The sequence below is a fragment of the Ostrea edulis genome, unplaced genomic scaffold, assembly GCF_947568905.1.
Source record: "Ostrea edulis unplaced genomic scaffold, xbOstEdul1.1 scaffold_74, whole genome shotgun sequence".
Taxonomy (NCBI): domain Eukaryota; kingdom Metazoa; phylum Mollusca; class Bivalvia; order Ostreida; family Ostreidae; genus Ostrea; species Ostrea edulis.
Genome location: NW_026606004.1, coordinates 9,902 through 26,808, shown reverse-complemented (window position 1 = coordinate 26,808; position 16,907 = coordinate 9,902). Strand labels below are relative to the sequence as shown.

At 34.0% G+C, this 16,907-nt stretch overlaps 1 protein-coding gene across 1 annotated transcript; it reads right to left on the bottom strand.

The window, feature by feature from the left end:
- Nucleotides 1-238: 238 nt before the first annotated feature.
- On the bottom strand, nt 239-16,691 carry LOC125661631 (multiple epidermal growth factor-like domains protein 10; the record flags this gene model as incomplete). The annotated part of the gene is made up of 4 exons (XM_056152505.1): nt 239-903; nt 7,838-7,903; nt 8,059-8,199; nt 16,633-16,691. Coding segments are annotated over 4 exons (436 nt in total), but the record flags the coding sequence as incomplete, so codon positions are not given.
- Between the last annotated feature and the right edge of the window lie 216 nt (nt 16,692-16,907).

Below are 16,907 nucleotides of genomic sequence, written 5' to 3'. Positions count from 1 at the left end.
TTTAACTACTATGTAAGAAATGGTACATGATGGGTTTTTTTCTTTCATAAATACACTTGTCATTATCCTTGTTTGCTTCTGTATTCTCAGTAATCTGCCTAAATTTTACTTTGTATTTCTATCTATCTATCTATATATCTGTCTGTCTGTCTTTCTATATATAAAACCCTAAATTGACCAACGACACGAAAATGTATTTCTATATATAAAACCCTAAATTGACCAACGACACAAAAAATTACATAATATGTTATATTTTTAATCCTTATATAACTTCAGTATTTGACCTTGTATCCACTTTGAAGATCCGACACTGATCTCCCCTCCCCTCTATCTTTCTCTCTCTCAATCGAGAGAGAGAGAGAGAGAGAATGCAAAAATCGAAATTTAGAGGAATCTTAGTCTACCATATAAATAAGTAGTGGAATTATTTTAATTCTGCCATAGAAACACACAGAAATATGTTCACACATAGCGATTATGCTACATATTTTAAAACACAAAACGCATAATGATTCACAAGCACAATGTCTATACAATTTATATCTGCTCTAATAGAATTTCTATTTCGGAAAGAACGTGACCTTGAAATGACATTGACACAATATAACGAGATATGCGACACATCCATTTTTCTGTGCGTCAAATTAACGCACATGCATATACATTCTATAGTTGTTGCAATCTCACGCGTCCAATAAATATGAGAAGAATCCACCGTTAAAGAGGAATATCAAAGAACTACATCAATCGGTTCTTCTTTACGGTCTTTCATGTAGGAGTATATATTCACGATGTTTATGACGATCATAATCACAACAAGAACACCCCCCACCACAGGAATAAGATATTTCAGCGAAGTATTATCACAATCTTTTGTTGGGAAAGCGGACGTTGAATTCCCTAGAACAGCAAAATAATATTTATTAGATACACAAGATACAATCGATATGAAGAAGACATCGATTTCCTAATTCATTTAATTAATCGTTGGGTCAAACGGTGAGAGAAATAAACAGGTTGTGTGGATTATCATGAATTTTCAAGAAGTTTTTATTTATTTTTTTAAAAATTAATAGCTTTTCAAAACATAAATAAACATACAAGACAACTTTCATCCTTGCATTCACACATTTGGGGAAAATAATAACATGAGTAGCATTTTAAAGTAACAGCATTTAAATCATTTGAAAAATTTATTCAGAAAGACATTTCCATTTTGACTACCTTTTCATAAAGACATTTGTGTTAAAAAGACTTTTTTTCGTGTGAATAGTATAGTGGTAAATATGCTAAAATATCATTAAATGTAAACCTTTCCTAGAGAATGAAAATATCTCTTGACCAACAACATAGTACTATGATTAATAATATTTTCATGATCAGTCAATAGGCCAAATATTATTGTTTGTGAATCAAATTGCACTCTTTTCCCTGTTTTTGAAATATCCAAAAAAGACAAGCATGACCAAATTCTGGCAACAAATGGACAGTAAACAAATATATGTATAATGGTATCTGGTTCTTCCGAACAGATGGAGCAAACCTTTTTATCTAAAATTTTTATCTTATGCAGATAATTATTCGTACCTATAATTCGGTGTATAATTCTGTATGTAAACCATATCAGTCCAGTGTCTTTAGTGGTAAACATAATGATGACTTTTTCTTACTATGCAGGAGTTTGATTTGTTGATTACACAAACAACGGAATTGAACTAGTACAACTACGATATCTAACTCTGGTTCTAAACTATCTTCTATCAAAAGAGTAATTCTAATCAGATTGAATAAGACGGTACATTAATAAATCAAGTTCTAAAGTACTACCGGTATTTTCTGTACATTATGTTACTCAATTCATACATGTATATCAAATTATAGCATAAAAAGTAAGAAATGTGGAAACTATTCTAGAGGACCGGGTAATTAAGATACTGTTATACGTGATAGGTGCTCTATGTGTGGCTTCACGTACAAAGGAGTAAATCACAAGGCTATGAAAACAAACTAAAATACAAACACTAAGCGCACGGTACTGGTGTCACTTTACGTTACGCTTATAACGTCATAAATTGTGGCAAAATATAATCACGAAAGCAACGTCACATTTTAAACAAATTCATTATCTCCAAGCTGTAATATCATAACTAAAGCACATGCATGATTTAATGTTTAAAAATTGAAAATAAATCTGTGTACGTGTATAGTGTACATTCATAAAAATTATGAATTCTTAGAAATACTCCAAAGTATACGTACTGTATTTATTTCACCGTGCCTACAACAGCAGGCATGTCGTATGAAATAAGGGTACCCGTTTCGGTAGGTTTCGTTTTGCTTCGGTAGATTTCGTTTCCTTTCGATTTCGTTTCGCATTTTACAGGTAACCATCCCATGAAATAAGGCTTGCAATTCTTATGAATATGACCTCTGAGAAATTTGAACACAGTAAAAAAAATCAGTTTTGGTTTTTTCTAGGATATATATAGACTTGCTCAAGTCTCTATGTTTAATAATCATTGCTCTCTTTAATACTTTTTATTAATGCCAAACACGGAAGGGGGGAGGGGGTTTAAAAACTCCCGTACGTTTCTGTCATCGATCTACATCGATCACGCTCTAGTGGAAAAAAAAAACAACAACCAGCGCATAGAAAGTATATGTAGTTTTGCGCTTTATAAATGAATAATAATAATAACCACGGTGAGTTGAAGTGAGAGTTAAAAACTTCCAAATAATATTACATTTTAACGTTTTAATGTTCACTTTCATTTCTGAATAAACAGTAGAAAAGGTATACAGAGTGTTATTTATACTCGTATGTTTTACTTGCGAATCGGTTAGTTTCAATATATATCATATTTAGTTTTGAAGGGGTGGTCTCGTGAAAACCGTGTGACTTTAGATTTTTTTGTCAGATGTTGAACTTTTGATCTAATGATATTGTTATTCATATGCTGAAATCTTGATTTGTATTCGATAATCTTGATATCTATATGCGGACGGAAATTTTGATTTATATGTGAGAAATCTTGATATTCATATGCGAATTTTTTTTATTTTACTCTACGAGAGAGAGAGAGAGAGAGAGAGAGAGAGGCTTCCTCTACTCTTCTGGAGTACCAACGCATGTGGGCGAAATATTCCAGGGGCAATCGCTCACACCCGCCAGATATCACCTGGGTCCTAAATACAACAGTGAGGTTGTTCAACACGTCACTGATACTCTAACAAGATTTTGACATTCAATTCATTTAATATGTGACTTATGTATATATCTTTCATTCATTGGAAGGGGGGGGGTACATAAGATCTAACACGCTATATATATCCACCGTTCTGGTGCCTGTGCTCACACCCACCTCCTAGGGAATGCTGCAGGCTGGTGCATGTTGGAAACTGTAGGAGGGTCCACAGTTTGCTTTGTACTTGCTCTTTAAACCAGGTAGCACGCAGGAGACAGGTGAGATGCGCAGAGATCTCTTCCCCCTTAGAACATGACCACCCGTTCAGGTCCAGGCACCTATGTCCATATAGGGCCCCCTGTGTTGCCCCTACGTTGGTAGTCAAACTGGCCGCCTCCCCAGTTCCCCACAAAAAATTGCACGCGACCCTTTCCGCCATATATGTAAATTTGCACCCTGTTTCTGATTACGATTAACAAATATTCAAATTTGTATCACTCTTGTTAATCCAGCTAGCTAAGCAGCCTATGGGGGATTACAGAGCAGCCACCCAAGCTTCGACATAGCTACTGGGTTTATTCAGCATATTAGGGCAAGGTCAACTATTCAATTCAGGCCAAATGTCTCACGGCTGGTAGTGCTGTATATTTATTAAAGTTTAATTTTAGCAGAGTAGCTCTTCTAGTTAAATTTAAGACATCCGAGGTCAGGTCATGGTCAATGAAGCTAATTCTTTTATCAATTTTTGAAATTATGCATTTCACCTACAATCAATAATGACTAAATCCATGCGTACATCTAGCAATTGTACATCAACATTATCAAATACGAATCAAATATTATGGAATATAAATCGAGATTTATATAATTATCGAATATAAATAACAAGGTTACCAAATGTAAATAAATAACAAGATTATCGAATATAAATCAAAATTTTCGCATATAAATATTAAGATTATCGAATATAATTAAAATTTTCTCGTATATGAATAACAAGATTATCGAATATGATTAAAGAGTTTCGTATATAAATCAAGATTTGTATAATATTGCAACGTTTTACACACCGTAAGTGTATCTGTTCAATGCTGAATTTTTATATGCATACATACAGTACATCGCCGCAAACCACGGGTTATTGTTTCATTCTATTTCACAAACGTTTGTGAAATAGAATGAAACAATAACCCGTGATTTGCGACGATGACATACAGTAGTACATGCAACAAAACGTAGTCTGTACAATTGTCATTTGATAAAGTCAATTAAAGTATATGTACCAGATCTAGAGCAAAACATATCTATGAGATACACATGCTATATAGCTCAAATACCTTGTATACTATTTTTAAAAATCATTTTAATTTAGATCATTCAAAAATAATAAAAGCAACATTTTACGTTTTAGCGCGACAAAATCACATGGGACATTTATTTGGACATTAAGTATCTTTTCGTTTTCCTAAATGGACGCGGGATAAAATGAAATGTTGTATATTCTATATAGTAAATTTTATGTACTTTCTGTTAGTTATATTCATTAAAATATTCGCGTTGGAATAATGCTTAGAAATAAGACATAAAATGGTAGAATTGTTTAAAAAGCGCGGTATTTGTAGAATAAGGACATTTCACTGGACACCGATAAAATCAACCTACTTCATGGATATACTCAGAATTTTATAATACTGGTATACATTGTGCTCTACGATACATGTCATTATAAATGTAACAAGGATAGTCAACTTCCCCCTGTATTAGGCGTGCTACTGGTCATGATGATTTGCATTTGCAGTCTATCTACAAACACGGGACACCACTGACAGGCACTGTCTTTGCCATTTTTAAGGTCGCTATATCAATTTTATGAACTAAATGTTTAAAGTAATTGGTTTATGGTTTTTAGATAAGGACGTCACAATCATACACCAATTCTTACGTTATTTGAGACAAAATCAATCAATTTATTAATCTGTGGATAAAGCGTATGCATATTTCATGTAACGCGGGACAACGAAAAATGACGACATCTGCGTGTATTTATTGCTAATGAAATGCGTGTAAATTATATTTTATATAAGCTATTATCATTATTTATATATTTTCCTTGCCATTGATGTATAAGACTTTAATAATCCACAAAATATACAACTGTGTAAACATAGCGGAAACATTTTCTAATGCACGTATGAAAGTAACACCAGTACCGTGCGCGACGTCATAATTACATAACTTTTTCATATTACAAATGAATGTCAGAGTTACGAACCCTTGATAAAATACCTAGTTTAAACAACAGCATGAATACGCAACTTCCGAGATATCAGCTCTTCTGTGATGGAGGTACGTTCAGTGTTCTGTTGAACGCTTGAGTGGGTACAAGATGTATACATATAATATAGACTAGCTATGTAAATACAGATAAAAGTAATGGAAGTGTAAATTTTGTTTATATCAGCCGCTGGTATACATTAAACTGACCATATCAAGTACAATTTATGTTTATCAGCTTCTATTACCCAAACTCTGCTCACCGTAGCTCGTTTTTGCTGTCATTAAAAATCTGAACAAAAGAGTGATTGAGATTGCAAAATTGTCATTTATTACAATACCAAATGACGAAAGAAATCTTCAACATAAAATTTTAGGGGAAATCAGCTAATACATTCTACATCAAAGTACCTGCAAAGCTAAATTACTCAAAGTCTGATTTCCCCCAAAGAAGACAAAATAACTTAAATAATGCTACGCTATAAGATGACAAATAAAAATTCATCAAAACAAACCCAGAGCAAAAAGATGGCGAACAAAGGCGCCGATATGTTTCATATCTTGTGGCCTTATTCTCACTGTGCGTAAGAGTTCCACAAAGGGAAAGAACTATTGGGCAACTCAGAAATTGCGTATTGCATCAACAATGGCAGTTCATAATGCGATAGAAAAGATAGAGACTAGACAGGGTAACATTGATAATTTTGCATTTTAATGACATTTAGGAAGGTAAAGAATCCTTATCCCAGAGTATGTGATATTTTTTATTTGTATTATATTTTATTGTATCTCTTGATAAAGGCGCGGGTTACGTCGAAAATTTGAGGTTTATATGTACGTGTGAAAGTCATGTGCAAAGATAAATTTGTTTATTACGTAAAAATTTCCGTATGCTGGAATAGTAGGATTGCTCTGCACCATGGGTACTTTCATTGAACTTTCAGTGACCTGTTCTACCTCTCCTGTGTTTTGGTTTATAAATATATATAATATTAATTGACACAATGTTTTCATGTTGTCTGCACAATCTGGTTGTTAGAATATACATGTAATATAATAATGATGTGCTGTTAAAGGAATCGAACGTACATGATATTATTCACACACACACACACACACACACACATACACACACACACACACACATATATATATATATATATATATATATATATATATATATATATATATTCATTCTATCTTGCCCCATGGAAGATGGAAGAATAACTGCAATATTTCAAGGGCATGCCTTTGCGCCGGATTGATTTATTTGCGATCTGTGTGACGTCATCGGATGACGCATTGTAGATTTTTTTTTGTATTTGGACCATAACTGACCTTAACATATGAAACATTTATACATCGGGAACATGCTGCAGAGATGATATATGTAAAACCCTACGCTAGTCACTACAAAGGCCAAGAAATTGTACATTCGAAGGTCAAATGTCCAAGATTAAGTTGAAATTTTTGCACTCGATTTTCTTCACCTTAAATAGGTCCAATTGTACTGAAAAGCGTGGTTTCTGCTGTAGTTACTAGACTCGCTGTGGTACCTTTAGGGAAAATATTGTGAAAACAACCTTATCTTCAAGCGAAGATTTTTTTTACATACACAAATCATTACCATCATATGAAAATAAAAAGATACACATCAATCTAATTAAAATTAGATCTTTTGATCCGCTCATGTATATCGCTACACAAGGATCTAACGAAATCGCATACCGAAGTCAAATCTAGTGACCTGTTAATCATGCATATTCAACGATACGTTCATCCAATCAGAGAACTCTTAATATTTACATTTGGTAAACAAAAAATTGGCAAAAACAACATATATGGCGACTGAATATTGGCGCACATTATGAGTTTTGAATGATTGCAAGATTCAATCTTTAAACGAAGAACAAGAAAGATGTGTTAATACTGTGCTGAATAATGAAGACTGTATGACAGTTTTTCCTACCCTCCGCGGTAAAATTATCACCTGTCGAATCACATCAACCTTTTCCTTTACAAGTAAGTTTTAATTTTAATTTATATAACATCTTGATTTTGAAGTTCCATTCAATGTCGATCTCTCTTACAACAAATGCAAATCAACAAATATTTGTCAAACTATACACTTTTTGAGGTGTCCTGGCGTGTCTGGCACGTTGCTGTTACCGGAATACTTTGGCAGCTATTAGTAAGATTTCAGTGACTCGAATGACGTGCGTTTACACCGTCGATTTAATAACCAATGCGCTGATTGGTTTGACTAGAAGGTCATTAGATTTGAACTCCGTATGCAGTTTCGTTAGATCCTTGTGTAGCGATATACGTGAGCGGATCAAAGGATCTAATTTTAATTAGATTGGATACACATTAACCTGAAGTAGTTCCAGTGACACTGAAGATCGTGGTTTCTATTGTAGTTACTGGGCTCGCTGTGGTACCTTTAGGGAGAATATTGTAAAAAAAAAAAATCTTATCTTCCAGCAATATCATGTTTACACACAAATTATCATCATCACTAAAAAGTAATATGAAAATAGAAAGATGCCGGTATGTATTTTAAAATCTAAGTAAGATTTATTTGCTTCTGTATTACCTAACACAGGGCATCCGTTGACGTGATGACAATCCTCTTGGGAACAATTACAAGTACTTTGACACTGTGTACCATAGGAAGGAAAATCACAAGGCTCTGTGCAGTTTTTTCCTTTGTTGGTTTTATATCCCGCAAGACACTCTGTTCAATATAAAGTTATAGCACATGGGTGTCAACATAATTATGAACATAATGGTGTTACTATTACTATATAGATACATTTAATGCCTAGTAAATAAAAAACAGATTTTTGCAAATTCATTATGTATTCATTTTATTCATTAAATGATGTTTGCCTGTAACGTACAACCATAACAAAATATGGTATATTTAGCGTTTATCACATTTGAAGATTTCACGCGTTCTTTAAACATGAGTATTGTCCCGTAGGGATCCGGTTTAAAATAATCAGTACCCTTTGCTTGTCGTAAGAAACGTCTAAATGGGGGTGGTCGTTCAGATGAGACCGCAAAAACGAGGCTCCATGCCACAGCAGATGTGGCACTTAAAGACACCCCCCCCCCCCGGCTCAAAGGCCGTAAGCGCCCAGCATAGGCTTAAATTTTGCAGCCCTTCACCGGTAATGGTCACGTCTCCATATGAGTGAAAAGTTCTCGAGAGGGACGTTAAACGGTATAAAACCAATTATGAATACTTTTTTTTTTTTTTTTTTTTTTTATTGTTTTTATCATTTTCAACAAATACATATACACCTTTTACTCACACTCTCATACAGATTAAAGAAAGCGATATAGACAATTACATGTATATTCTAGTACTTATTGTTCAAAAAAAGAAGAAGAAATGCTGTTATCATTAATTGAAAAGACATTTCCATTTAGACCATTTCTTTTTGTAAAATATTTGTTCTGTAAGTTTTTCTTCCAAAATGTAGTAATCATATAAACATTTCAAAACATCATCAAAAACAATATTGACATTCTTTCTTGAATATTGGAATATGTATCTCTTTACTAAGAGGATTATAAAGTTTAAAACCATGTGTTCTTTTTCTGGAAAACCATAAATAACAGTTTGTACACTAAATCCCATTCTTTTACCAGATTTTTGAAAAATCCAATCTGATAATTTTTTCCATAGTGTAGAGACAGAGGGACAATAAAAAAAGATATGCTTAATTGTTTCTGGTTCTAGTGCACATATTGAACAAAGTGGAGAGTTTTTAATTTTTGATATATGTAGGAGTTTGTTAGTATCCAATATTCTATGAATGATTCTATAGTTGAACCATATCAGTCCTGAATCTTTTGTTACAGATTTGATGTTTGTATATACATGTTTCCAATTTAAATCTAATTGCAAATTTAAATCATTATCCCATTTGTTTTCACAAATAGGTCGATGCTGTGATTTTGATATTAAATAGTCATAAATATTCCTAGAACCTTTTTTGTATTTGCATAGAATTTTAATGAATTCAGGTTGATATGGTTGAAAAGTTGTATCATGTGTAAGTAGTTTGATATTAGGCCATGAGTGCATAATAGCTTGTTTTAATCCCTCATATGTAGTAAATGGAATCTGAATTGAGTAATCATTTGTGATACTCTGGTAGCTGATAAAGTTGCCATGCTTATCTAATAAATCAGATATTATATGAAACCCCTTGTCATATAATTGCTTGCAAAATATGAATTTATTTTGAATCTTTATTTTATCATTATACCACAGGGGTTCCATAAAAATGTGAAAATTATTCATTTCAAAACTTTCCAAAAATTCTGCGAAGTAAAATAAAGTTTCTTTCCAAAAAGAGTTTCTAGTGGAATTTGCTTTTTTGTTTACAGTAAACAGGTCCAAAATGACACAATTTTGTAATGTTACAACCAGTAATTTCAGAAAATAAGCTTATCCAGCTACATGTAGAATTAGTTGTAAAAAGTCTCCTAAACCAAGTTAGTTTGAGAGACTTGATAAATGTTTCTATATTGGTCATTCTACACCCACCATTTTCAAAATCTAATTCTAGTGTTTTTCTAGAAATTTTCTCCATTTTGTTCCCCCATATAAATTTGTAAAAAGCTTTTTATAAGTTGCTTTATCCACTGTAAACTTGGTTTGGGAAGCGAAATGAACAAGTGCGTAAATTTTGATAGAAACAAACTTTTCACCAATGTAATTTTTCCTATGGGAGAAATATTTCTTTTTGACCATTGGGTTATTTCTTTCTGGATAGCTGTAAGCCTGTTATCAAAATTAAGCTTTTCCATGTTCTTAAGGTTTACAGTATATGTAATGCCTAAAACTGTGAATGGTCCTGTTGTCCATTGTAATCCAGTATCACTACAAAAAGTATCTTTAGTATTAATCTTAGAACCAATCCAAATTGATTTGGTTTTGGAAATATTGGGTTTTAAACCTGAAAATTTTGAAAATTGAAAAAGGAGATCAAGAGCACTTTTTAGACTTTTTTCTGATCCATCCAGAAAAAAAACTGTGTCATCTGCATATTGTATTAAACAAATTCTTTCTTTCTTCATTTTAATGCCCCTGATGTTTTTGTTTTGTCGTATCATATGGCCTAAAATTTCGACACAAAGGTTGAATAAATAAGGAGATATTGGATCACCTTGACGACAATCCCTGCCAATTTCAAAATTTTTTGAAAAAACACCATTTTGAATAACACATAATTTGGCCTTATTGTATAACACTGATACCCATTTGATAAGATCATGACCGAAATTAAAAAAAATTTAAGGTTTCGTACATAAATTTCCATGATATAGAGTCAAATGCTTTTTCAAAATCCACAAGTAAAAGCATACCTGGGATGTGTTTTTCATGTACAGAATCTATTACATCGTAAATAAGTCGCGTATTTTCCCCAATAAACCTATCTTTGAGGAAGCCCTTTTGATTGTCATGTATTAGAAAATCAAGAACATTTTTTATTCTATTTGCTATACATGCAGAAGCAATTTTGTACGTTACATTAAGAAGTGATATTGGTCGCCAATTTGTAAGTAATTCCCTGGGTTTGTCTCCTTTTGGTAATATAGATATAATGCCTTGTTTCTGTGTTACAGACAGTTCTCCCACATTAAATCCAAAGTTTATTGACCTAATTAAAAAACATCCAAGATCTTTCCAAAAAAATTTGAAAAATTCTGCTGTGAATCCGTCACTTCCAGGACTTTTACCATTAGACATATTTTTAAGTGCTAAAAGGGCTTCTTCATTGTTTATATAACCCACTAATGTTTTTGACATGTTGTCATCAAGTATTCCAACATCATTCTTATCAATAATGGTATCAATGTTTACATCATGTAATTTATTATCATAACTAGAATAAAGATTTTTGTAGAATTTCTCAATTTCTGCTAAAATATCTGTCTGTGAAGAAATAGTATTACCATTGCTGAGCATAAGTTTGTTTACAGTTTTATTTATATAATTTCTTTTTTCTAGGCTGAGGAAATATTTCGTTGGTTTTTCTCCCTGCTCAATCCATTTAAGTTTTGTTCTGACAAAAAGGCCCTTAATATAGTCTTTTCTGAGTTCCTCTAAACTTTTTTGAGCAGCATTTAATTTTTGTACAATTTCTGTGGAGTCATCATTGTTCCTTAGTAATTCTAAATGCTTTATTTCTTCTTCAATTGAATGTATTTTTTCGTTTTTTAATTTCTTTTTTATGGAACAATAACGAATAGTAGCACCTCTTATGCTCAGCAAGAGTTGTTCAAAAAACAACTGATCATCTATGAGTAGTTGTAATTCATCATTCTCGATCATATGTATGTAAGCAGGATTATATGGCAAGACGGCATATTGTTCTTTGACCTTATGTATAATACTTTTGATATTGTTTACATAGGTCTGATCCTTGAGTAGTGAACTATTAAACTTCCAGAAGCCTTTACCATTTTCAAATTTAGTTAACTTAATTTCCATACGAACCATCGAATGGTCAGATTTATATCCTGGATTGATATCAATTTTGTCTAGCAAAGCCATTAATTCATTTGATACTAAGAAAAAATCAAGTCTAGCCTTTTTGATAGGATTAGTTTTAAACCATGTGTATCTTTTCCTTTGTTCATATTTCACTCTCCAAGGATCCTTCAAACAATGTATATCCTTCATACTCAAAACTTTTTCTCTTGCCTTTTTGTTATTAACATTATTGTAGTTAAAGTAATCTAAATTTACATCTTGAACAAGATTAAAGTCTCCAGCCATAATAATGAATTCACCTTGAAAGTTTGAGATGATGTCTGATATAGATTGAAAGAAATGTGGATCATCATTGTTTGGCCCATATACATTTACTAATAAGATATCATACTTTTCAAAAATGTTAATCTCTAAAACAAGTAAATTACCCTCTTTATCTTTATGTTCATTTAACACCATGTATTCAAAATTGTTATTGAACAAAATTGCAGTGCCTCTTGCATTTGATTGGCCAGGAGACATGTAAACATCATAGCCCCAAAAAGATCTCACTTGATTGTAGTCATCGAGAGTAAAATGAGTATCTTGTAAAAAATAAATTGAGAAATTCTTTTGTTTTAAGTAATTAAGTATGTCTCTTCTCTTTTCAAATCCACCAAGACCTCTACAATTGTATGTCACAATATTGAAGCTCATTTGACGTCTTGCATGTACATAGTATATAAAAAGATATAAATATGAACCTTTGCGTATTGTAAACATTGTGTCTACACAAGAAAGAATATTGTTGACCATACATGTAGTTTCCAGTAGTACAAGCAATAGTACAAGCACGCACACATCTTTCACACAAAGACAAACACAAAAACACAAAAAACATAAATGTCATGTTCATTCCTGAATGGTTCCCAAGCAAGCCAAGTTTTTACCTCACGAGTTCAGTTGAAAAGTATCACCGGAAATGCATGTCACAAAGTAAATAAAGAACCGGCACTGAATGGATTTACTTTTTTCGTAGCTTTTTATCGATATCGTCAAATAAGTCAAACTTGATTCTGCGATTACCGCACTGTCCATATACCGATCCATTGAATTACCAAGCTGAATTCATTCGTTCGTCCTTTAAGAGTTTGGAAATCAGTTCAGAGTTGTCTTTTGTCACATCATCTGTCACCTTGACTTTGTTCCTCAGCGCTTTGATACTTGATCTTTTCCTCATCACTCTGGCTTTTGTTTCTGCGTTACGTAGTTTGATGAGAATGGGTCGTGGACGATCTTTTTGCCCCGGGATCCTATGTATCGCTACCAAATCCTTTTCCTCTATCTCCGTCCCCACTTCTAACAGAACTTCATTTAGGACCTGGAGTAGATCTTCTCCTTTGTTTTCATGAAATCCATGGAATTTGATATTATTTTTCCTAGAGTATTGCTCATTATAATTTGCTTTTGAAACTGCTGTTTTTGTCATCATTACATTTTCCTCTAGCTTGTTATACAGATCGTTGATAACATCATCGTGATCTCCGATATCTCTAGCTAATCGCTTGTTTTCATTCCTCAATTTCTCATTCTCTTCTCTTAATTTCGTGACTTCTTCATACAGTTTCTTTTCAATTGTTTCTTGGTGATTTTGAAATAGTTCTTCTACTACACTTTGATTATTGATTTGATGTCATTTACTTTGATAGTTCTTTTTAGCTCGTTGTTGATCTCACTGAGTTGTGCTTGTATTGAATCCATTGTGCATGTAGTTTTTTCTGCGGGCGTGAATTTTGGGGAGCTTTCTGAGACAATGGTTTCTTTAGACTGTTTTTTTGCATTAGCTGATTTTGGAGTAGCATTGTTACGAGTGGTTACACTTCCGGTGGGCATTTTGAAATATTTGTCTAGTGTATTCATATACCCTGATATATCGAGTACTAGAGATGTACTCACGCCAGTAACGTTCGCTTCGAATTCTTCTTCCAACAGAAAATATCACTTCTCCAATGTACCATGCACAGAATTTGCTACTACAAATGCTCCAAACATTCGTTGATATGTTCACAATAATTTATAGTCCGGTAGACACACACAAACTCGTTAACTTGTAACTTGGCCGGCCGGTCGCACCTCTCACTCAGCGTGTCCACCCATGAACGGCGCCATTTTTGGAATCCCCAATTATGAATACTGGTATATACTCATTTTGTTGGTTGGTAGTTTGTTACACATCTTTCACAGTGGCGTAGCCTGAGTTAATTAATGTGTACGCCTATTGTACGGCGAGGGGTCTAATAGAGAAAAACATGCCGTAACGACAACGGTTTAGACCCGGAAAGGTGTAACACTAACAATATATCCAAGATATCAGTACCAATAGGGAGACTAATGTACCGCAGATACTGCAGACAATTATTTTTCACCTATGTTTGTAGCATTTAATAGGTTGGGTTTTTTATGTGTACGCCCGGGCGTTTTGACGTAAACGTAGCTACGCGCCTGTTTCAGTTTTTTTCAGTCATATTGAGATATCACATTTCGAGGTATCACAAATTTAGATCTATGCTTAGCAATTACGACCATAACAGTGAGGGTTCTTTACTGTGCAAACGCTTGTTGCGACACGGGACCTCTGTTTTTAAGGTCATATCCGAAAGATCCACGATTATCACTTCTAAATGCGGAGGGTTTTGTGAAGAAGCAATTACTACCTCTTTTAACGTCTTAGTTTTGACGCGGCCGTGGCACGAGCGGGGCTTAAACTCACGACTTGAGCTACGGCCCTGAGCGCTAACCATAGGTCTAAAATTATGGTACTTCACCTACAGCTGTTGAACTCTCAATGCGAGTGAAAATTCTCGACCGGACGTAAAATAATCAATGAAACCTGACATCCACGAAGGAATGTTGGAATGTGTCCGAAGGATCGCCCCATTTAGTCGCCTCTCACGACACTCAAGGGTAATTCTAACCCGGATCCCCACGGGAATCAACACCTTTGCATTTCTAATAGAATGCAATGGTCATAAAACACAAGGATTATGATTTCTTGCTGTGTGGTTCTTATGAAGATTTTAAAATATTGGGGGGATAGTCAATGACATGCCGCGTTATTATCAGTGGCATTGTACACCAAGTGGGGATTGGAGCTATTCATAATGCGTTAACATACACTGACAGCCCACACGGAACACTAGAGGGTCTACCGGGTCAGTACATCGTGTTAATCCTGTCCAATGAATTGTTAATCAAATGTAAAATTATAGCGAAAACATTGAGACAATGTCAGTTTGTCTTTTCATCTTTACTTTTTTCAGTGTATGTGTGTAAATAATACAACCAACAATCAATAGTACACAAAATGGGGAAATTCGATATCTTTGTAAACTAAAAATCAAATGCAGTGGTCGAGTGCCTATGGTTGGAGACCTCTAGATATGGAGATAATTAATACTTAATTAATACTTGAGAACGGACATGCCTTAGATATTTTACTTTGTCACGCTTTAGAAAGTGTGCGTCAAATTTAACATCTGGATTCTTGACACAAAGTTAGAAATCTAAATCATACCTTTAGAAAGAGTCCCAATTACAGACATTAATAGGAAATTAACCTTACGTCCTAATTGTCCCATATTCAGCCATTCCGTTCAAGCTTATCAGTAACTCAGATTGTATCTCATAAATCCACTAGATTCCCGTGAGGATCCGGGTTAGAATAGGTCATCAGTACCCCTTACTTGTCGTAAGAGGCGACTATAAATGGGGCGGTCCTTCGGAAGAGACCGCGAAAACCGAGGCCTCGTATCACAGCAGGTGTGACACGATAAAAATCCCTCCCTGCTCAAAGGACGTAAGCGCCGAGCATAGGCCTAAATTTTGCTGCACTTCACCGGCAATGGTGACGTCTCCATATGAGTGAAAGATTCTCGAGAGGGATTAAACAATATATAATCAATCAATCATAAGTCTACTAGACGTTACTATGCGTTTGTCAATAATTTATTAAACAAAGTATCTATTTTGTATTGCTTATAGGAGTTATGAGATTGATCACTGTTCGTTATCTTCACCTTGCATTTCAGACAATCCGGAAAAAGTTATTCCGGTACCCGCGGCATTTCATAATTATGTTTTCGCTAGGTGGCGCTGTACACCTATAGTATAAATATAAGCGAAGCCGCGAAGCCAAGTCAGTTTCCAAGTTGATGCTGAAGAGAGTGGACAGACGGCTGTTAAAAGCGAATAGAAGGTAATTCAGGAATTGAATTAATAAATTCATTTAAAGCTTTAGACGTAACTAAACAAGCCTTTCCTAGCTCTAAGTATTTATTTTTTAAAACCTGAATTCTAACGCGAGAGCCAAAAGGAGCCGAGCTGCGAGAGCCGGTATCCGATACCTTGAGCTTCCAAGAGCCAGGAGTCCCATTGAGCCGATCGAGCTGTATGAGCCGATCGCTCAAGAGCATTGTACATAATTGATTAAAGACAAGTAGTCTCCACACTTATCTGTATATTTTGTGTAATCATATATTTGTATATTTTGAAACTGCCAGGTCCTCAGAAAGTTAACTGAGGGGATTCAACCGCTTCTGTATGTAGTATTTGTATAATAGGGTTGCACGTTACACATTAAACAAAGTCAATAATTGTTGATAGTAAACAACTTACCGACACACTGGTCACCATCAGCATAAAAGTGAGGACAGCAGTCCAGGGATCTGTCAGATCTTGAGACACATGCAGAAACAATAAAACAACTGAATTTCAAACCGATATATTTAATTCATAAAATTACCTCATATCTATAACGCACATAGAAATATTACTATTATTTTATTCCCACATTATTTAATTGAGGTTTTACGCCGTTTCGGCAATATTTCAGCCATTTTACGGCGGTTAGCAATTGAATTAAGTTTGAATGTGAATGTTTGAGTTTCCCT